Source organism: Erpetoichthys calabaricus, chromosome 8 (assembly GCF_900747795.2).
Source record: "Erpetoichthys calabaricus chromosome 8, fErpCal1.3, whole genome shotgun sequence".
NCBI classification, from domain to species: Eukaryota; Metazoa; Chordata; class Cladistia; order Polypteriformes; family Polypteridae; genus Erpetoichthys; species Erpetoichthys calabaricus.
This window is the reverse complement of record NC_041401.2, coordinates 167,762,269-167,786,149: the sequence shown is the minus strand read 5'-3', so window position 1 is coordinate 167,786,149 and position 23,881 is coordinate 167,762,269. Positions and strand designations below refer to the sequence as shown.

Sequence of the window (23,881 nt, the reverse complement as noted above, 5' to 3'; positions counted from 1 at the left end):
AGAAAGATGAAGTGAGACCACCCTAACTAAAACAAAGGCAGCTAATGAGCCATCTTCATGACAGCATCATGCACAAAGCTTTACAGGTGAAGGAGAGAATACACAAAGGCACTTTAGTTTGCCTCATCCAAGACTTGATATGGGAGCCCCAGGAATATCCCAAACCTAAACACTTGGCTGGGGCATAAATGGCTACTACTAACCAAAATCTCATGTTTCTGGTACCAGGAAGTCATTTGAATCAAGGAGGTCAGACAAGGAGATGGTGTGGTCAGAAAAGTGCTGAGAATTTGGAAGGTCATGGAGGAGTATCCTGGAATGAGCAGGAGAACAAACCACTCTGTTCGGACAATGTGTGCAGAACTCTGCATTTGGATGGAGTTAACAATGTTTTTCTTTTTTTCATTTTTTAAATTTGCATTATGTTATATATATGGTATTGTTTGATGTTACATCTCCATTCACTTGCATTCCAGTCATGGAAGCAGTGGAGGTAGTTCGTAAGAGATTACAGGATGACCCCATACTCAGTAAAAGAATCACTCTCAGTGTGTCTGCTCTTGGAACCGTGTCTTCAATCCATATATCTCATTTACAAAGGCCAGTACTATAAGCAGAAACATGGGTGTGCCATGGGTTCCCCAGTTTCACCTATTGTGGCCAATCTGCATACGGGAGAAATGGAAAAGAGGGTGATATTATCCTATTCTGGAACACCACCGAGCCATTGGTTCAAGTATGTGGACAACACCTGGGTGAAAATCAAATATCAGGAGGTACCACAATTCACTGACCACATCGACTCAGTGGACAAACCCATCCAGTTCACTAGGGAGGACATGAAACGTGACAGACTAGCTTTCTTAGATTGTGAAATTGCCATCAGCAATGGGGGACATTTGAAAGTTGATGTGTACCATAAACCAACGCATATGGATCAGTATTTAAGGTTTGACTCTCACCATCCACTAGAGCACAAATTAGGTGTCATCAGGACTCTGCAACACAGAGAAAACACCATACCCACAGACACAGCAGCCAGGGAAGCAGAAGAACATCATATCAAAAAGGCCCTGAGTAAATGTGGTTATCTCAGCTGGACTTTTGTCAAAGCAGGGAAGACACCTAAAGAATGCTCTAAGCAATCCAGGAGAGAGGAAGGACAACTGCTGCCTAAACGAAAACCTTTAGTGATCCCTTATGTGTCAGCTGAGACACAGCTTTTCAAAACACCAGGTTTCGGTGGCTTTCAAACCCCAAAACACGCCACGGCAAAAATTGGTGCACACCAAGGACCGGGTGCCCCGGCACGGACAGAGTAATATAGTTTACGCAGTTAAGTGCCAAGAGGGTTGCCATGAATTATACATCGGGGAAACCAAACAACCACTTGCGAAGCAGACGGCACAACACAGAAGAGCTACCTCATCAGGCCAGGACTCCACAGTCTATTTACATCTTCAGGACAGTGGTCACTCTTTCAGTGATGAAGATGTGCACATCCTGGACAGGGAGGAACGCTGGTTTGAGTGAGGAGTCAAGGAGGCCATTTACATGAAAAAGGAACGACCATCTCTGAACCGAGGAGGGGGCCTAAGGGTACATCTTTCACCATCTTACAATGCTGTGATTGCAGCCATTCCCCAACTCTCTGTGAATGGTACTCATGGCCATTGATCAATGGTCAGTTTGCATATCATTGATCACATGGCCCATTGTTAGTCAATGGTGCTAGTTTCGGTCATTATGCAAAGGTACTGTTTATAAGGTTGGAGAAACCTGCAGTCAACTGAGACTGAGGAAGTCACTTGGATGAGTGATGTAACGTATCTCCCTGGAAAAGAACTATGTCCAGATGAACAGAATCAACTTTCTAGAATTTCTTTCCCTGGATTATTGAGCATGCATCGTGACGCTATAATCGTACCTTCTAAGTTTCCTTTTTTTGTTCTGTAATCACAATCCTGAAGTGGATTAAGCAGGTCTGAAGATGGATGGATTGATAGAATTTCACTGTGTGGCTGAGTGGCTAAGCTGGTGGACAGTAAGGCTAAAAGCTGCCAGTTCAGTCCCTTCTTGAGTCCTTTAATTTGCAAACAATCCAGCTGTTAAAATTTGGATACACCTGCTCTGTGTCTATAAAGTGCCTGGGATGTATTCTTTATAGAAAGGTGCAACGTAAAATACTTTGTGTCTCTTTTTTGGTAGATTGCTGCTCCCCACATCATTGGCAGTAAAGCCCAAGAATGGCAGCTCACACTTCACTAATGTCTAACTGTGTGTCCTTGAGGGACTGCTTAATCTGCCAATGTTCCCATTTCTAAAATATATTACCAATCCATCCATTTTTAAAATCCGCTTATCCAGATCAGGGTCATGGAGAGCCAGTGCCAATGCTAGCATCACTGGATATAAAGAGGGAGCCAGGGATACAGAAACATCCTGAGAGCTATAAAGCAGAATTTCTGTTTGTTATTTTCCCATGAACAGGCCACAGATTCAAATTTAGCACACTTGTCACTTTGGATCAGGTTTTTGACATATAATTATGGCTTTGCAAAGTATGGTAAGTACAGTGCAATCTATTGACAGATAGACACCACTACGCAGGGAGTGATGCTTATCACACTTGCCTCTCAATAAGAATTTATTGTTCATTTAACCTTTTTTCTTTAATCAAGCGATTCTCTCACTATTTTTGCCATGGCCCCATTCTGGATGGAGCCAAACCATATCTGACATTATTTACTGTAATTTGGAGTCGCATTTGTAAGCTCTCTCTATTACAGGCACCATCACAACTTGCCCGATGCAGTTTCACCATTTGTAATAACTTTTTACCTGTCTGCCATTCCACTTTCTCACCAGTAACTCATCGAGTCTATACTGGAATTCTAAAGCACATTGGAATGGCCCTCTCTCTAAAATATTCTATGCAAAGTAAAGTTTCACTGTGGAGAAGCAGCTAAGGCTGCTGGGGCAAGATAGGAGAATAAGGGATTTTCAACACTTGGTCTATCTCTCTTCTCGATATTTCAAGCCAAAAAGGACCAAAGTGGTATCTCAGAGACATGGATTCAATCCTGGACTGCAGTCTATAGCCATGGACTTCTAGAATGTGCAGCAGCAGCAATGGGATGCATCTTTTCCTCTACAGTAAAGCAATATTTAAGGATAATTGTAATTTTTTGGTACTGTAGCATCTACAGTATATAGCCAGTTCTGTCCTTTCCATCCTCTGCCCCATATAGTTGATTTGAAAACTAAGGGACAAGGTGCCTGAAGGAAGAATGTGACAGATGGCAGGGGCTCCATAGCAGGTTGTATTTCGGAGTTTGTCTCCCTGACCCCAGCAGCCCAAACTTGGGGACATAGTAAGATTGCAGATTGGCTCCTCAGATACTGTATTGTAGTAAACCTTTTAGTGGTGAGCACCTTCATAACAAATGCCAATGCAACTGAACACACAATAAGCTGAGGATGTAGAGATGATTTCTGAGGGCATTGAAGATGTCAAACATGCCATTTGCTGCTATTTGATGGAGATACAGAAAAACAAGTTTGGTCTGCACCTTCGTCTTTGGCCCACTTCAGGATAGATGTCACTTCATTCCCACTTGTGGTGTTGCACTTGGAACGTACAGCAGCAGCACTCACACCCACCGTCCCCTCGTTGGCCTTCACTCCGCACAGGTAGGCAGTGGCAGTGCCCGCACTATCAGGCACTTGAGCGTTTGTGTTGTAGGTCTGAAATGAAAGCAGAAAAAGAAGTGAGGACAGGTCTTTGTTAATCGCTCACAGAATCATCATCAACTCTCGGCTTCTCAATGCACTTCAAGACAAGCACACTAATGTCCATTCCACTTTGTTTTCTTCAGGTAGTTTATCCAAATTTAAGTATATGGTGTAAGGTTGAATGAATTGGGCAGGATGTGGGTGTGTGCAGGACTCAGTTTTAGGATGGACTTGCCTCCCACCCAAAACTCGTGGCTTTCTTGTGCCCAAAATGTCTGGAATGGTCTTCTGATCCCAAGATCCTAAAACTGGACTTCATGGATTTCGTAATTTAATAAATATGCTTGCATGGATATAGCATAGACGAACACATAATACTCCGGGAATCAACATTTTATGACATAGTGCACCATTCATGATTCATAAAGGTACATGTGGTGTAGCGGGTCCACAATTCATGTCAAAAGGCCAGTTTTTAAAATAAATTGCCGGACTCGTGGCTTAGTGAGGGGGCATGGTGTGTGTGGTGGATCGGTTCCTGGGGAATTTATGATGCGGGCAAACCTCGCTTTAGTGCATAGGTGAGGAGTCATCCGAATCCGTAATTGTTCCCGGGAGCTGTTGATTGCCACAGCTGATCCACGTCCCCATGATATATAGAAGTGCGAGGCAGCTAGTAGGAAAAAAAAAGGAAAAAAAAAAAGAAAGAGATGAAGGTTGCAGGGAAGAAGGAGGCAGGAAGCAGGGAGAGTATAGCTGGTGCGAGAGAGAGAGAGAGCGAGCGAGCGAGAGCAGCCTCAATGGAGCCCCAAGAAAGAGTGTTAGGCCGACACTAGGTGGGGCTGAAGGAAGCAGTCGCTCCAGCTGAGTGATCAAGGAGCTGGAGTGACTGGTGATGAAGACGACTGGCCGTCAAAAGGCAGTGGCAGTCGTGGAGGCTTTGGGCTGGTTTAGCCCCAGCGTGAGTACCCTGGCCGCTGGGGAAAGAATCCAAGTCTCGGTCCGGATGGAGCCCGATGTAGCCAGGGATCGAATGTCTACCGGACCAGTGTGGAAGGCAGCTGCACCTGCAGATAGGGAGACTTCCCTGTTGCGAAGCCCGATGGGAGAAGCAGGGGAGGCGCCAGGTAGAAAGAAGGCACTGTGCTTTGGATTTTTAAAGAGACTACTTCATGCCATTGTTTTAACCTCGTTGTTTTAAAGGATTGTTTTTTTTTCTATTGTGTTTTTTAACCTCCACCTTTTACCTGTTTTTATGGATTATTTTTTTAAAAGATTTTCAGACACTGCACTTATTTATTTGATCACTTGTTTTGTTTGCTGTTTTTAATAAAAGCACTTTACACTTTTGCACCATCCACTTGCTTTGTTGTGCATCACTGCTAACCTCATCGGTGACCTTACCGACGGTGTCATGTTCAGGGCTCCCGTAAGGACGATGGGAGCATGGAGCAAACCCGCATCATCACAGTACCATAAGTCAGTCTTCATATCTGCTGTACCTAATCAGAGATCAGATGTGGTCAAAAGGTTGACGAGGATCGGTGAGATGGGGAGCCTTTACTAGTCAATGTCCAGTTTCTTAGACACTTAGTGTTCTTATTATTCATTCATTCATTCATACATACATTTTCAGAATCCATCATTCCCTTACTGGACCAGCCTAATGCAGCTTTTTAGGAGCCTGTTAATCTAACCATGCATTCACAGCAGATCCACTATGGGCACATGACAGGAACCACATCTGAATGGGTAACCAGCACATCACAGGTGACATTAATTCAATTACAAATGGCTAGTCGACCTAACCTGAATGTCTCTGAGGTGCAGCAAGACCTGGGGAGAGCATGGAAGCTCCATATTGAGAGTTAGTGGGCCGAGATTCAACCAACCACTGTCCCCTAGTGCTGCTCCATAAGTTTGATTTTTTTTAATTTATTGGCAATGGAACTGATTGGAACTATCTCTCATGACCAAGAGGGCCAGCTGCCATTGGTCAGTTTCTCTTCTTATACCTTGCAAGTGAGAAAGGACCAACCAGTATCTCAGTCAGGGCCAGCTCTACCATGCAGGAAAACTAGGAGTTTTCTGGGGACTAAAGTTTGTTAACTATAATGGGCATAACTATTGGCCTCAGGAGGATATGGATTCCACTAATTTTCCTTACTACCAAAACTCCCGCTTTTTGATTCAACATCTTTGTGTGACTCGTGTGAAACTTCAAGGGGAAAACACGCCCACTGTTTCATTCATGAAACCTCAGATCCCCCAGCACTCGTTAATATGACATTCATGTACAACTTGTCTGAATGTCCAAGAAGGACCCTAGCCCTGCTTTTCGATCCAACATCTGCGTGTGACTCGTTTGAAACACCAAAGGGGAATACCACCCCAAGCTCTTCGATCAGCAATAATATGTGTAGCAACTGCCTTCAAGACTCAGTTTGGGTGTGACATTTTCACTTATGCCTAGGGCAGCAAAACCACTTGAAGCTGGCCCTGATCTCAGAGATATGTGCTAAACCCTGGAGTGAAGTTTGCTGTTATGGACTTTTGAGTCCACAATAAAACACTGCACAATGGCAATGATGCTGAAGTGACTTGCCACTGAAAGACCTGCAGATTTTTTTGAGATACCATACTGTAACTCTGTTGAACATAGAGTTCCTTTTTCTGTCCTACTATGTATCTTATTTGTAGAGCAATACTGGAAGGAAATGTCTATATATATCCTGATATCACGTTTTCCCATCCACTCGGCCTGCAGCCTCTCTCTGGGATTCACGCAAATAAATCGGTACAGCAAGCGAACCATGATACTTAGTGCGATGAGAGAGGTCATAAAATCAAGCGGAATGTTCAAGCAAATTATAGAAAAAAACCCAATCTAAATCTATTAAGTAGTTCTCTCGTGAAAAGCGGACAGATATACAGACAGACGTTGGATTTTATATATATACAGTATATATTGTGGCAAAAGCACTCTTTTGGCGTCAACCTGACATAGGCTAACAATGGAGGCACGTAATAATGAAACAAAAGATTTTTTTTTGTCTTCAGCCATGGGGCACGTCTTCTCTGTGTCCCACTGGCCCTACACAGTCTCCAAAACATACACAAAAGAAAAACACCACAGAAATCACTCGTTCTTCTCCTCCACTCCTCCTGGGCAACTTTGTTCTCCTCCTCCCGACTCAAGCCTCTTGAGTAATGGCTGCAGGCTCCTTTTATAGCCCACCTAGAAGTGCTTCAGGTGATAATTGACCTAATTAAGGCTGCACTTCCAGGTGTGGTTGCGTTTCCGACCACACAGGCTCAAGAAGCCATGCAGCCCCCCTGGCGGTGGCCACGGAGTCCAACAGGGATGATCCCCATTGTTCCACAATTGTGGCCCCGAAGCAACCCAGGGGGGGCTGCCATCAAATGTCCCAGGGGGACGTAGTGTGCATCCCATGGCTGCTACCCCGGATCCAGTGTCAAAGGGGCATCCCGGCCATCCGCCACAATATATAGCAAAAGCAAAAAACAGGGGGGACATGGACGTTGCTAAAAAAAACCCTCTTAAAAACGCTGATAGACTACCTTCACATCGCTCCCTTACTTGCTGGGCTTACTTGCGGCTGCTCTGTTGCGTGACATGCTTCTCGCGCGGCGCTTCGCATACTTAAGAGCCTGAACAGAGCCTATTGGCTGATTGCTTTGTTTCTCTCTCCTCCACCAGACATTCTCTGCTCCTGTTGGGGGTCCCGCTCCCGTTGTGCTCCCCTATGATGTTTGCCCATTCTTTTAATCGAGAACTAACTGCATACTGAGCTCGTATTACTTCTGACAGAGACATGTTTGTTTGAAGTGTTTGAATAAAGTTCCTGTCTCTACAATCTCCTGTGTTTCTGTGCAATTCTGTGACCCAAGTGTGACAATATATATATATACTAGCCATTCTCTGCAGCTTCACCCGCATATTAGTGAAACAGGACAGTGAGGAGGGCCCCGTGTCTCGGATTAGCACGAATATATATCGCTCCTGCAAGCGAACTATGATTCTCAGCACAATGAGAGAAGTTGCAAAATGAATCGTAATGTTCAAGCAAATTATAGAAAAAAAAAATCTAAATCTGTTAAGTAGTTCTCTCATTCGTTAACTGAGTGGAGTTAAGGTTACACCTCGAGGCAGACGCCTGAGTGAGGAGGCCCCAACCAGCCCAATGAGTCTCTCTTGGATTCGCACTAATAAATCAGTACTGCAAGCGAACTATGATACTTAGCACTATGAGAAAGTCGCAAAATCAATATTCAAGCAAATTATAGAAAAAAACCTGTTAAGTAGTTCTCTCGTGAAAAGAGGACAGACATACAAACAGGTCTAAAAAACTATAAGACATTTCGCTCTTGGACGACGAAATTTTTAAAACTGTTTCTTAGCAAGCACCTATTGGCCAAGGGTAACCTACATTCCAAATTTCAAGTTCCAAGTCCTCATGATTCAGGAGATTTCATGATGAGTGAGTCAGTGGTATTTGGCTTTTATATATATAGATATATCTACTTTACAGTATATATATATATATAAAATCCTAAGCCTAAAAGTGCAACGATTTTGTGCAACAATTTTATGTGATGTTTTTATGTCATGTTGTTTGTCACACTTTAAATCGGGCTTATTTTAAAACCTACATATATATGTTTGGTATCATTCTTTTTAGAATTTATCGAACTTTAATGTGTTGTTAGATTTTCAGATTCTTATTCTGTTCTTAAATTATAAACTAAAATATCAAGAAAGTCATGGTTTTTGTCAGTTAAAATGAATGTATCGTTAATTTAGTCTCTTATAAATACTCATCGAACATTGTGGACCTCAGTTTAACAGGAATACTCCAATCGGTAAGAGAGTAAATATTTTATTCTCATTTAATGATTTTTACTCCATTAAATAATAATTAATTTTTCTTATACATATTTATAGAATTTCATGATTTTGACTACAATAAATTATAATTTTTCTTTTGTACATTTACAGATTTTACTAATATTCTGGCCGCAACTGGGGGTTGGGCGCCAAACATGCCTGGGAGGCTTGGCCCCTTAGTATATGTATTTATCTCTATTATAATAAAAAAATCCTGGGACAAAACAAGACTTTTTCAGGGAGATACTTTCATGTCCCGTGAGACGAGACTTTGTGCCAAGAGATTTAACCATGCCCAGGGCCAGAAATAAAAGACAAAGAGTAGATGACAAAGTAGAATGTCGTAAAGAATTCAAAAACGTTGGTGTGATACACATGCAGAGCAATGAAAGTCTCAAAAAACTTATAATAAAGATCGCATTAGTGCAAACAAACAGAAATTATTACTCGGTGAAATAACGAAACAGCGTAGAGATCGAATATACCTGTATGGACATAGGTGACATGACAGAAGTATGTAGATATTGTTCGGATTTAAACTTTATGTCAGAGACTTGTACATCGTCTAATTCGTGTTGCCATCATGGAAAAGATAGTGTTTCTTCCTAATGAGGAGATGTATCCGCAAGAATTAAAAGATTTGTTGTTTGGTGAAAGTGAAATCCACATGCGTGAGCAGCAGTGACATGAAGTGAGTGGTGTGTAGCGAGCAGTGGGCAAAGCCCCCTAGTATATATATATATATATATATATACTGTATTTCAAAGCTTTCAGAAATAAGCTAAATCCCCCCAGAAGCAAATAATATTCTATTTGTATAATAAAGGATACCAGTCTATTGCAGGACTCACTCAGTTTTGAACTGCCTAACCTGACCTTCATGTCTTTGAGATTCTTCAAGTAAACTAAAATATCTGAAAAATATGCACAGACATGGGAAGGACACACAAAGTCCACAAACAGAGTGACAAGGTGTGGGATTTGAATGCAAGATGCTGACCCCCGTGCCACTGCATCACTCCTATGGATTGTCACAATGTATAAGTTGCATATTATGAGAGCCATGTTGTATTACTTGTCAAATTTTTAAATGCTCTTTAAAAGTCTTTTTTTTTTTTAAATCTATTTACGGCAATAGTTTGATACTTGTTCCACATGTGTGCCCCTTATAATAAGCACACAATCAAAGGTAATAACCATCAAATCAAATGTCAACACCTATTTAATGATTTTCCTCTAGGATCAAGCCCCAGTTCAGCTGAAACTTTTCCTTTTCAATATGTGACATATTTTACACACTAATAGCACAGAAGTACCACCTGTATGTAAGTTTACCACTGAGTAAAACCTAGGGATCCCTGCACACCAAACATGTTACCTGGAACACAGAGGGCAGCAGGACAATAAAGTTCAGGACGTACTGCACACCAATATGCAGTCCAACAATTCTGAAAAAATCTAGCAGATTGCTGCTATGCTGGTGGAGCTGTGCCATGGGAAATATTACTGCTTGTGCCCAGGCTTCTGTCCGTATTAAATTAAATAGACTGATACTTGGCAAGGGGATTGCACTGACCAGTCAGTTTACAGAATCGCATATGCCCTTGTATAACGCATACATATAACCTCACAAATGAATTGACAAATTATGGTTGAGTCCCTAACTTGGTGGGACAGATTTTGATCTTTTTAACTGACAGAATACAAAGAGTCAGTGTTACAGGCTGTTTTTCCGAAAGCCTAACTTAATTGACTGGATCACCCCAAGGCTTCCGTCTGTCTCCACTTTGTTTATTTTGTACAGAGGTGACTGCTGCAGTTCACATAAGGGCAGACATACAGGGGATTCCGAATGCTTTCAGACTCCTTCTCTTTCTGCACACTTTATTGTGTTGCTGATTTAATTTCAAATAAGTACATTTGACGTTTAGTCCATGAATCTTCACTCGATAGCCTAAAATGACAAAGTGAAAATGTTTTCAGAAAAGTTTGCAAATTTATTAAAAAATTAAAAGCTGAAATCTCTCATTTATATACAGACCCTTAGCTGTGGTACTCCAAATGCTTGATTTTATGCACTTGTTTGTCTCATTCCTTTACCCCAGGCGACTTACAGCATTCAATATACAATTGATTATATTTCTTTCACTTTTTTCTAATGGGAGCACACACAAGTGACTTGCTCATGATCACACAGCAGGGAATGAATCCTCAACCTGCCAGTAACTTCCCTCCACATGGAGGGTCTCCCACAGTTCTATGTGAATATGCTACAGAATGGGTGAGTTTACTTGTGTTTATTATTGTAATTTGATTTATTGGGTTTCTGCATTTTCGACATTTTGCTCTTTTTACCTTTCTTTGGATTCTGTGTTGAGACTTTGTTTGCCTTGGATTGCTTAGCTGGCATCTTCTTTCATGCCTTTTGTGCTCTTAGGAGCTTTATAGTGTAACAGAACATTTTTTGTGAAAATAAACTAAGTTTGCCCTCACTACTTGCTGGGATGTGATGATAAATTCCCCCTAGTGGGCATTTTTGGAAGTTTTCGTGACTCTTGTCCTTTGGAACTCTAAGTTCATGACAGGCATATTTGGAAAAGCATGCCTACCTTATGGAGTGCTGGCTGTTCCTTCTCACAGTGCACTTCCAGATCCCCCACAGATACGTGGAATACATTACCAAGTAGTGTGGTGGAAAGCAGGACTTTAGGGACCTCCAAATCTCGACTTGATGTTATTTTAGACAATTTCGATGAATAAGATGAATGAGCTTGGAGGGCTGAATGGCCTGTTCTCATCACAGATTTTCTAAAGTTGTAATAACGTCTCACACATGCTTAATGGATTCCAATCCAACACAGGGCACACTTATGCACCAATTTAAAAATCAACCCTTAACCTAACACACATATCTTTGATATGTGGGAGGAAAGCAGACACAAACAGAGTGTGCAAATTCCTTTTTGTATTTAAACATCTGACCAGGCATCGGATTTGAGCCTCTGTGGGTCAACAGCATTTACCACTGGGCCACCATATTGCTCATGCAGACTTTAGAAATCAATCATCATTTCTAAACTGTTATGTTAATGCTATTACATAAACAGATCTGATTAAGTTTCTTTGGCTGTGCAAATAGTATGTTTTTGAATTTTTTTTTTATTCCTAGCATTTAATGATATTTTGTCATGTTTGTAACATTAACACTTATCAGCCTGTTTAGGCTACACCATGAAGCTAAAAACTGCTGAAAAGAATAACAGAGTCAGGCATGTAGCCGTGTAGAGCTCTGTTTGCACGTTTCTTCCCCTTATTAAATAGTGTCCCACAGTATAACCTGCTCAGAAAAAGTAAAGGAACACTTTAAAAACACATCAGATCTCAATGGGAAAAAATCCGGCTGGATATCAATACCGATATGGACTGGGTAATGTGTTAGGAACAAAAAGATGCCACATTGTTTAATGAAAATGAAAATTATCAACCTACAGAGGGCTGAATTCAAAGACAACTCGAAAATCAAAGTGAAAAAATGATGTGGAAGGCGAGTCCATTTTGCCGAAATTTCATTGCAGCAACTCAAAATTGTACTCAGTAATTTGTATGGCCCCCACGTGCTTGTATGCATGCCTGACAATGTCGGGGGGTTTCATGCTCCTAATGAGACAAAGGATGGTGTCCTGGGGCATCTCTTCCCAGAACTGGACCAAAGCATCACTGAGCTCCTGGGCAATTTGAGGTGCAACCTGGTGGCGTCTGATGGACCAAAACATAATGTCCCAGAGGTGTTCTATTGGATTCAGGTCAGGCGAGTGTGTGGGCCATCAATGGTATCAATTCCTTCATCCTCCAGGAACTGCCTGCATACTCTCGCCAGGAGGAACCCAGGACCCACTGCATCAGCACAGGGTCTGACAATGGGTCCAAGGATTTCATCCCAATACCTAATGGCAGTCAAGCTGCCATTATCTAGCCTGTAGAGGTCTGTGCATCCCCCCATGGATATGCCTCCCCAGACCATCACTGACCCACCACCAAACTGGTCAGCATAGCATTCTTCATGGCTTCTCCAGACCATTTCACATCTGTCACATGTGCTCTCATTTGTGAAAAGCACAGGGTGCCGTGGTGGACCAGCCAATTCTGGTATTCCATGGCAAATGCTAATCGAGCTCCACGGTGCCCTCAGGTCACCCTCATGAAGTCTGTTTCTGATTGTTTGGTCAGAGACATTCACACCACTGACCTGCTGGAGGTCATTTTGTAGGTCTCTGGCAGTACTCATCATGTTCCTCCTTGCCCAAAGGAGCAAATACCGGTCATACTGATGGGTTAAGGACCTTCTACTGCCCTGTCCAGCGCTCCGAGAGTAACTGCCTGTCTCCTGGAATCTCCTCTATGCCCTTGAGACTGTGCTGGGAGACACAGCAAACCTTCTGGCTATGGCACATATTGATGTACCATCCTGGAGAAGTTGGACTACCTTTGCCACCTCTGTAGGGTCCAGGAATCGCCTCATGCTACCAGTAGTGATGCTGACCATAGCCAAATGCAAAACGAGTGAAAAAACAGATGTGAAGGGAAAAATGTCAGTGGCCTCCCTCAACCTGCTAAACCATTCCTGTTTTGGGTGTCATCTCATTGCACCTAGTGCACCTGTTGTTAATTTAATTAACACCAAAGCAGCTGAAACTGATTAACAACCCCCTCTGCTACTTAACTGACCAGATCAATAGCCCAGAAGTTTCATTCACTTGACGCTATAATCTGATTAAAAAGTGTTCCTTTAATTTTTTTGAGCAGTATGTTAATGGTACATTGGCTACATGACCTCCCTACTAGCTGGGCCTTCACCTCTTGGCTCTGTGTTATATCATCACCACATATCAAGTACATTTTAATTCCATACTATCGATTCTCCATCCATTTCAGCTTGGTTATAACTTACAAAAATTCTCATGTTTAAAACAATACTGAGCACAGGGAGATATGGGGGTCCAGAGGTTAGCATTGATGATTCATAGCTCAAAGACAGTTGCACTAAATCCTGGCCTAGTCAAAGGATGTGTAGAACTCTTGTGTTCTCCCATCTGTTTTTATAGTATTTTAAGATGAGTGCGTTAGACCAATTGGTGAGTTTAAATTGAATATAAAGTGATTTTCGGTCACAGACTTCATTTTTATAATCTTAGTCCAAACAGTCTTCAACGCGTCCAGTGTTTTGATTTTGTTTTTGGTCATCTGGGCGAGTTTTGTGTGTGCATGAGTTTGGGATCAGTGAGCGCTCGTCCAGAAGTTCAATGCGTGCAAGGCATCTATGAACAATAAGGAGTCACAGGTGTTTTGGACCTGACAAAACAGAAGAGTCTGTCTGATGTCTCATGTGTTTTATGTACTACAACAGCAAGGAAAAGTAAAGAGTTGAGGCAGTGGGCTGAGCTCACCTTACTTGTAAAGCACCATCAGGCAGCTGTCAGGGCAAGAGGTGAGCTTGTGATACTTTGTAAATGTGAAACTGTACTGGAAAGTCATCACTGACTTGCCAAATTTAATATCTCCTGTAATTTCTTGTCACGTAATCTGACTAGAGCCAAATGGAGGGTATATTGCACCCCTAAGGCAGTGTTGTTTGCAATTAGGCCAAAAGAAATATCCAAAAAAGTGCCCCCCTTTGAGATCCTTGTGCTTGAATCCTAAACTGAAATCAACGAAGGAGGAGTGAGGGGTCCCTCTTGCAGTTCAGTGCCCTTGTGACTGCTTATGAAACTGGCGAGCAGGGGAGAGGGCTCTCTTGGAGACTGGGGTCCTCAATCAAAAAGGGGAGGGGCCTCTTTGGATATAACATATGAAATCGATGAGGTCCCTTGGAGATCAGTGCCCATATGAAATTGATGGAACTAGGGGAGAAGGTGGGCTCAAGCAGGGCTGCCTACTTGGCCTGTGTCCTAGAGCCAGCACTGAATCTGACACATCAAGCGATGAGATCAGCAACATCAAGTTTGGCATCCCCTCTAACTAGAAGCAGTGTAATGTGCCATCTGTATAACTGATGTTGTGTTTGTGTTTGTGCCCTGGAGTAGACTGGATTGGTTCCTTTCTTTTGCAAGATATTGCAGCCTGTATGAACCTGCAATGGATTAAGCATGTGTAATAATGGATAAATATAAGCTCTTGCACAAGAGATACCTCTGGGAAAGAAACTAAGAACTCCTGACACCTAAACGTATGTCCTCCTCTATTTTCAGGTGGGTGTTTAAGTAAAATTGGCATAGGAAAGGAAGGTTTGCTCTTTTGGGTCACATTCCCCCCCAAACATTATAAAATAGGAAGAGACAAACGAAAGGACAGTTCACCCATAACTACCACCACCAAGGAACAAACTTCACCGGAGATGCTTTTCCAGATTGTAATGTATTATAGAGAGAGGGCATTGGTGTTTTAACTCGGGCAGAGACTCATCCCTGCAAACCAAGGCCAGCATTAGGGAGGTTCAGGCAGAGTCATCATCTGACTTACAGCACCATTTAGGACCAGCCATTTGGCTGTACGTCGGATTGTCCCTATGGCAGTCACAAAGTGTACAGGTCATTGCAATTGAGGCTCTGTGCGTTAGCCGGTACAGAGTAGTGGAAACAGATCTTTGAGTTTTGGCATCCATATGTCAGGTCTGCATAAGGCAGTGTTTCTCAGCCAGTGGATTGTGTTGCTGATGGGTCACAGGTTGTCATTGTTCATTTGTGAGAAGGTCTTGGATGGTCATAAGTCAGCTTGTTTCACCAAGGATGGGACCCGATCACACTCACCTCATGAAGGGTGTGGTTTGCAATTGCTGCTATTAGGTTGTCAAAGGACTTAAAAAGGCCAAAGTGATTCATGGGAGTCAGAACCATAAAGGCTGAGCAACATTAGTATAAGGGAAGGTGGTGTAGGCTGAATGAATTAGCCTCATAGACCAGTGCTGATCCAAACAAACCTTAAAGGGTCTTCCAAGAGTCAGAAAACATATGAGACCCTGTAAAGTAATAATGATAATAACAAAAGGTTTATTACTATGACTGTTTCTGGCAGTTTCTAGAACATTGTTACCCTTTTGTTTTCTTATACGTTTGAATCATTTTAACTCGGTCAGCTGTAAATTGGTACAGTTAACTAAGTCTCCGCATGCATCTCAAAGTTCCATACCCCATGCACACATTATCTAACTTGCTAGGGTAGATGATACAACTTATAAAAATTCAGAAAATGTTGCACATATCTTTGGTTAGATTTATAATCTCAGGTCATAAACATGAAATACAGTAACTTGATTTACATTTATAAATGTTTGTTACACCAATGCTCAGATTTCTGCACCATGTATGATCCTTATGATGTCAGAGGGTAAATGTGACAGAAGCAGTTCGAAAGCTATGATTGTAATTTGAAGAAAGGTCAAAGTCAAACTAACCTCAAGTCTGCAAGAATCAGAGTCCCAGACACTTTAAAATGTGTTGGCATGCAGTGGCTAATTTGTTTTACAACTTCTATTTAAGGCTATGGGCCTCATTTAAAAATAACATGACCCTCAAGTTCATTCGAGCTTACAGCCTCATGCAAAATGTTCATTTCTTTTGAAACACCTACAAACTTACAACAAATGATGGAGTTTATTCTGTGTTCCAATTACTTTGGAAATCGGATATTGGAGCTGGGAATGACATCACACCCCAGTTGACTTCATTCCAGTAAAACATTTGGAAAAACAATATAGACAGAAACCTTTGTTGTATAGTCTGTTTGAGTCTTACTTAACAGATAGAAATTTCTTTGTTGGTTGTGGTAATTATACCTTGAAGACACATGATTTTCTCTATGGTGATTCCACAAGGATCTGTTCTCGGTCCTCTGCTTTTTTTACTCGGAATGCTTTCATCGGGTCAGATTATCTCAAGGCACAAGGTGAGCTGCCACAGCTATGCTGACGACACACAACTATATTTAACAATAGCACCTGATGACCTTGACTATCTTGGTTCACTGACCCAGTGTCTTACTTGTGTTTCTGAGTGGATGAGTAGTCATTTTTTAAACTAAATAAGGTGAAAACAGAAATCTTAGTTATTGGCAAAAATGGATATAATGAAGGTATTAGAAATAAACTTGATCCATTAGGCTTAAAAGTCAAGACAAAGGTAAATAATTTGTGGGTAATTTTTGCTCTGACCTAAATTTTAAATCACATATTAATCAGATTACCAGGACAGTACTTTCATTTATGGAGTATAGCAAAAGTTTGATCCCTTATAAACTTGCAAGATGCTGCAAAATTACTTCACACCTTTGTTTTTAGTTGGCTTCTTCTTCTTCTTCTTCTTCTCCTTCTTCCTCTTCTTCTTCTTCTTCTTCTTCTTTCGGCTGCTCCCTTTAGGGGTTGCCACAGCGGATTAACACCTGCATGTCCTCTCTCACCACATCCATAAACCTTTTCTTAGGCCTTCCTCTTTTCCTCTTGCTTGGCAGCTCTGTCCTTAGCATCCTTCTCCCAATATACCCAGCATCTCTCCTCTGCACATGTCCAAACCAATGCAATCTCACCTCTCTGACTTTGTCTCCCAACAGGCCAACTTGAGCTGACCCTCTAATGTCCTCATTTCTAATCCTGTCCATCCTTGTCACACCCAATGCAAATCTTAGCATCTTTAACTCTGCCACCTCCAGCTCTGTCTCCTGCTTTCTGGTTAGTGCCACCGTCTCCAACTCATATAACATAGCTGGTCTCACTATCGTCCTGTAGACCTTCCCTTTCAATCTTGCTGATAACCGTCTGTCACAAATGACTCCTGATGTTCTTCTCCACCCATTCCACCCTGCCTGCACTCTCTTTTTTTCCCCTCTCTTCCACAATCCCCATTACTCTGTACTGTTGATCCCAAGTATTTAAACTCATCCACCTTCACCACCTCTACTCCATGCATCCCCACCATTCCTATGATCTCTCTCTCATTTACACACATGTATTCTGTTTTGTTCCTACTGACCTTCTTTCCTTTCCTCTCTAGAGCATATCTCCACCTCTCCAGGGTCTCCTCAACCTGCTCCCTACTATCGCTACAGGTTACAATGTCATCAGCAAAATTTGTTTTCAGTTGACTAGATTACCATAACACCATATTTTTCAGATCTACCTAAAGGAGACATCAATCGATTACAAAGAGTGCAGAAAGCAGCTCTAGAATCTTAACAAGGAAAATAAACTCTGAGCACATCTCTCCAGTTTTGATGTCATTACATTGGTCACCTGTGCCATTTAGAATTGACTTTAAAATACTGCTTACAAAACTTTCAATCATCTCGCCCCATCCTATATCTCAGAATGTCTTTCACCTTACACTCCAAATCTTATCCTTAGATCTTCAAATGAGGGTCTGCTTAGAAGTCCAAGAGCTAAATGTAAAAGAAGTGGTGAGGTGGTCTTCTGCTGTTATGCACCTAAAATCTGGAATAGCTGAACAATAGAAATTTGCCATTCGGTTGAGCACTTTAAAAAACTGCTAAAAACACATTACTTTAACATGGCTTTCACATAAATTCATTTTAGTGTAACCCTGATAAATTATATATATACATTGAGTTATCATTTTTATCACGGCTCTGCAAGCCATACTAATCCCTACTTTTCTCTGCTGTTCTTTTTCTGTTTTTTCTGTGGTGGCGTGAAGCCTGAAAACCATGAGGACTGATTTAGATCATTTATGTTAGACAGAATGCCCAGTGAGGTCTGGGCAGTCTTGTGGCCTTGGAACCCCTGCAGATTTTTCTCTTGCGCCTTCTTTTTGTCCTCCCGGCCATCAGACCGTACGTTATTCTTTGTTACTAAGTATTGCCTAATGTTATTTTTATTTTTTATAAACTTTACTTTCTTCATTTTGTAAAGCACTTTGAGCTACACTACTTGTATGAAAATGTGCTATATAAATAAATGTTGTTGTAGTCGTTATAAAAGGAAAACCTTTGTTGTGCTTGCTCCATCAGAATAAATAGTAGTTGATATCAGCACGTTATTTGGTATTTTGCACATTGACGGATAAACGTTGGACAGTACTGTTTGCACAACTGATTTAATGAGACACAAAAAGACAGAAGTGGTAATAAACAGTGTAATACTACAGCTTTCTCTAATGTTTGTGGTGTACATCGCCATTTTGGATTGATGTTATAATCTTGACAGAGCAGGCCTGAGTTTCCGAGTAGGAAATCCAACTTATTGTGCCATTAAGAGTTGAATATTCCAACTAGTAACTCAGAAATTTTGACTTTCCACTTCAAATAAATTGCAGAATTAATATATCTGACATGTTAAAGGTCCTTTATAAAAAGAGTGCAGAAAGTGAAGCTAGCACACAACTTTTTGCACTTGTATCTCAGCATTCCGTACTTCATGTTTATTTAGGTGTCTAAATATCACAGAAGCAATATTAATGAAGGAGCCTTTTTCTTCTGGACTTTCTTATTGCTTTTCTTTGTCTTTTGTTTCCATTGATCCCTTAAAATGGACAGTTGTCTGTCACTCCTTTGTTATATTTTATATTCACACCAATAAATTCTGCTGAGCCTATTTTAACAGCAAAATCTGTCACACTGTGAGTAAGTCTGCAATGGACTGGTGTCCCATCCTGGGACACAACCCATCCCATCCAATTTGCTGCCTTCTGTTCAATGCTGCTATGATAGGCACTGGCCCCCATGGTCATGGCTTCAGAAATTAGACAGATGGATGAAAGTTTCCTTGAACTTATAATAAGAGTAACAAGTGCCGGAGATAAGAGGATTGACACAGGCGTGCAGCCAACAGAAGACACAAAACAAGATTTGTATTACCTTAGACAGTGCAACAAAGGGAAACTTGTCCATCTCCAGCTCTGACTCTTCTCCACTGGCCCCATTCATCTGTCCTTTTAGAATACGAGCTGCAGTCACCGTTGGAACTCCCATGCCTGGAAAGACAATAAAAGCCGAAGAGCCTTTCTTATATGAGTTCAGCCACAGACAGATCCCAACTCCACAGGCCCCTCTCCCTGTAGCCCTGCCACCAACCAGAAGCAACATATCCAACACCATCTCATGATTTAATGGTGCTAGCTGAGTAGATACAGGAGCTCATACTACATAATTAGCATATCAATAATTTGCATTAGGAATAGCATGCTTTCTGTGAAGTGCTGGCCATTCAGGAAAAGCACAATAGACAATACACACTTTGTAGTCAAAAATAAATCCTCACTTGCATTCAGCTTCCAAGACTCAGTTTATTTAGTTTCTCCAACGGGTCCACGTAACTCCTCTGATCTTAAGATCTTAAGGTAGTTTAATAAATAAAGAGAAGACCACTGAGATGTTGTCATTTACAGTATCCTTTTGAGTATACGACTATAAATTTGGATTCTTCTGAAAGCAATTGGGAGGCCAACTTGATGTTAGGTGGATGGATGAAATAAAGTGGCTTAAAACTGATTTACCTGAGACAGGACAGATTTCATCTTATTCAAGCAGACAGAGACCACAGTGTGCAGTGTGGAAAAATTAGTATAAAGGGGGACTGGCAATCCATGGGGATGAGGAATGTTACAATAAAAGACATGGACCCACCAGTGCTTGGTGTGTTTATGGAGCCTGTTACAATAAAGGATGTGAACCCACTTGTGCTTGCTGCCCTTCTGGCTTTCGTAAGAAATACTGATGATACAATATCTTAGCCGTATCGCTGGCGTATGAGTCCTATTAATTTTTGTGTTGAGAAAATACCTCCAGATAAGACAATGTTTTAGTGAAAACTGCTCCACACACAAACAGGTCTTTTGTGTATATATATATATAGTGAAATGATTAGACTCAACACATTCAAAAAGGTTTGGGGCAGCCATCCGTATAATTTCCCTGGCTGCAAATGGGTTTAGGAAATACCATTGATGTGCATCGGTTGGAGTCTGTAACTGAACTGCTGAAAGGATGAAAATATGGCAGCTTTAAATGCCAAGACCGGAAGTGATGTCATAAACCAGAAGTGATGTGCTTCTGGTCGCTGGGACCGGAAGTGACGTCTTCAAGGTCGAGTACAGATAGTTTTTTCCATTTTTGGTCTGCAGAGATGACAGAAGAAGGTTTAGCGCACCCCACCACCCCCTGGCCTGGCATAGAATTACTTTCACTTGGTCCATACAGCTCCCTCCTACTCGTACGTGTGTGACAATATATATCTATATTTATATTTATATACTGTATATATGCTGTCACTCATGTGCGCATGGGAGGCAGCTAAAAGGCTCAAAAGACAGTAATTCCTTGCCAAACAAGGGGACAGCAGAATGCACTAATCCTTGTTGTTTTCCATTGACAGACAAATCATGAGAAATTCCGCTTGGGCCTGATGCCGGTACTTCCGGGTCGAGTTCCAAGACGTAATTTCTGTTTCCACCGCTGAGAACTTCACTTCCAGTTCCAGCCCCCGAGGACGACACTTCCAGTTCCGGCCATGTCACTTCCGGCCCCAAGAATGTCACTTCTGGTTCCTGTCTGATGACATCATTTCCCGTTTCCCACTATATAACCACCATGTTTGTCTGTTTGCTTTGTTCTTTGTTATGGACTGATCTGTATCATTTGAACCACCATTTTTCTTCAACTTTGGCAGCCAATTGCAAGTATATAGACGGCTGCCCCCAAACTTCTTTTCCCATGTTGTGTGGATTATTTTACAATGTATAGGTCTGATGACAATCTTATATTTATACCTACCAGGTAACACTTGTGATTGGTCGGCCAGCCAGCAGATATCCGCCAAATCTTCTCAGTTGTGAGAAGCACATAGGTGCCAAGGTGGATGGACTGGCGTCCCGACCAAGGAGGAGAGCGGTCCCTTACCCAGACAGGAGGCCATAAGGGAAGGATCTGGATGGACAGGCATCCCAGCCGAGTTGGTTCCTGATACCTTTCCTGGTCGGGAAGAGATAATGGAAGGACAGAGAAGTATTGTCTCTTGGGGTCATATAATTTCTCAGTACACCAGGGGGCAGCATCTTTCTGTTGGAGATCCCATTTGTACACCCACAGGTCATCTTGATGGACTTGGCTACCACCAGTGGGAGCTTTAGGGAGAGATTTGCTACATGTTAAAGAGATTCTGCCTGACTTGGAAGTGCTATCTGGGTGTAATTTTGTGTGGGTCTGGCATAAAAGAAGCCGAAAGACCTTCAGGAGAGGACAAGAACACAGCTCCCCTTTGAGGAGTGAAAGGATACTGTGTTATTAAAAAGAAGAATCTTGTAAAGGTACAGTCTCTGAATAAAAGCCCTTGTATTTTGAATCCATGACTGTGGTTTTAGAATTGTGTTAGGTGTTTGGGGCTCAGTGGCATGCCCTGTTGGTCATTATACAGTATATAGATGGAGGGTGACTGGTTATTGGTGAAGTCTGTCAGGCAAAGTCAGAAGGGTATTGTCCCAAGAATAATGGGATGGGCTGACCTTTGAAAGATGACCCAGCCAAAACTGAACTTCCTTGTCAGGGCCACATATGACACACTCCCAGGCCCAGCCAATGAACCTCAGTGGTTTGGCTTAGAAAAGAAATGTGACTTGTGTGGTGCAGCTCAGGCAAAGCTCCATTACATTTTGTGTGGCTGTAAGATCATCTTGACCTAGAGTCGGTACAGATGGTGGAACAACTTGGTGCTAAGGAAGCTGGCATAACTTACAGAACCCATGAGAGTCCTGGAAACTGAAAAGTCTTGATGTCATAGAAAGCAACTCATCCTGTTTGTAATAGCAAGAGGAGATGTGTAGTTTCAACCAGCATAAGAAATGACGTCAGGGAAAAGGGAAAGACTGGATCATGGGTCATGAGAACAGACATACTGCAGGTACCACCATGACCTCACTGAGCCTTGGCATAGCCATGTAGTCGATAACCAGGAAGTATGCATTGCTGATATAACTTCCAGTAGAATTTTAATGGGAAGAGGGCATCCAGGAAGTCTATGTAAACAATAAGGCATGATATGCTGAGCTGGCAGCAGAATGCAGAAGGAAGGGTTGGAGATTTACAACTTACCCAGTGGAAATTGGCTGCAATGGCTTCATAAGCTTTACAGTAAAGCATTTCTGAAAGGACGCTGGGATGACTTCCTCAATGCTAAAGAAGGCTGCTGAGGAGGATGAAAAAGAAAGTTTTTGTCGTGGCTTCAAAGGAGAGACAAGAGCTGGGGTCTTTCGGCTACCAGCTATTGAGTCAAGGAAGATCCTGAGGATCTAAATCCAGCTGCAGAGATTGGCATGGAAGTGTCCCTGACCACAGCCCCACCATCCTGAGACATTCTGGGATTAACGGTGATGGGTGACTTTCAGCTGATGACCCCATAGCTGGTACCTTGGCATTGGTGGAGGTGCCACAGATGGTAATGCTTGCAGGAGTTTCAGCATCTCTCTGTTATGAAAGCTGTGCAATGCTGAATAGTAAATCAATGCATCAGAGAAGTTGTTAAGATGTTATTTCTATGAGTTTAGTTACATTATGCACAGACAGAAAACTAAGCTCTGTAATAGAAATTTCGAAATACTGAAAAAAAAAATTAAATCAAAAAGATTTCAATAACTTCAATGGTACTAACATCATTCACTGTAGCTCACTTTAGGCAGTGTTTTAGTTGTGAATGGCAAAGAGTTCCTAGATGAAAAAACATAGGTACTGCAAGTGGCAACAGAAAGAGTGACATTTCTTTAAGCCACCAAAGAGGCAGCAAGTAAAAACTCAGATGAGTGAAAGCAAAGGAAGAAGGAACAGCACATGAGCATTGCACTGTGTGGAATGAGTAACGCAAAATTTTCATAATGCAAAATTTTTACTTCCGACCTTTAACAATAATTTGATAACTCTGAGATTATGTAAATCATATATTACACACCATGTCATGTGTCTGTACTGTGTGCAGTCCTGGCCACAATGCTATAAAACAGAAAAAGAGGCTCTAGGAGCTGTGCAACGGTGAACAAGCAAATTCATCTTACAAATAAAGTGCATTTCATTAGAACATTAGAACAGTCTAGACAAGAACAGGCCATTCAGCCCAACAAAGCTTGCCAAACCTATCTATTTAATGCTTTTAAAAGAACATCGGGTCTAGTTTTGAAGGTCCCTAAAATTCTTCTGTCTACCACACTACTTGGTAGCTTATTCCACGTGTCTATGGTTGTCTGTGTAAAGAAA

The 23,881-nt window shown here is 41.8% G+C and overlaps 1 protein-coding gene across 1 annotated transcript in view; it reads right to left on the bottom strand.

Annotated features, from left to right (window-relative positions):
- alpl (alkaline phosphatase, biomineralization associated) overlaps window positions 1-23,881 on the bottom strand; it is a 139,851-nt gene that overhangs the window by 32,562 nt on the left and 83,408 nt on the right. Inside the window, exons 4-5 of the mRNA XM_028807770.2 lie at window positions 19,502-19,617; window positions 3,573-3,747 (exon numbers count right to left, since the gene is read on the bottom strand). Of these exons, the coding sequence (XP_028663603.2) occupies window positions 3,573-3,747; window positions 19,502-19,617 (291 nt within the window). The remainder of the gene's footprint in view (window positions 1-3,572; window positions 3,748-19,501; window positions 19,618-23,881) is intronic.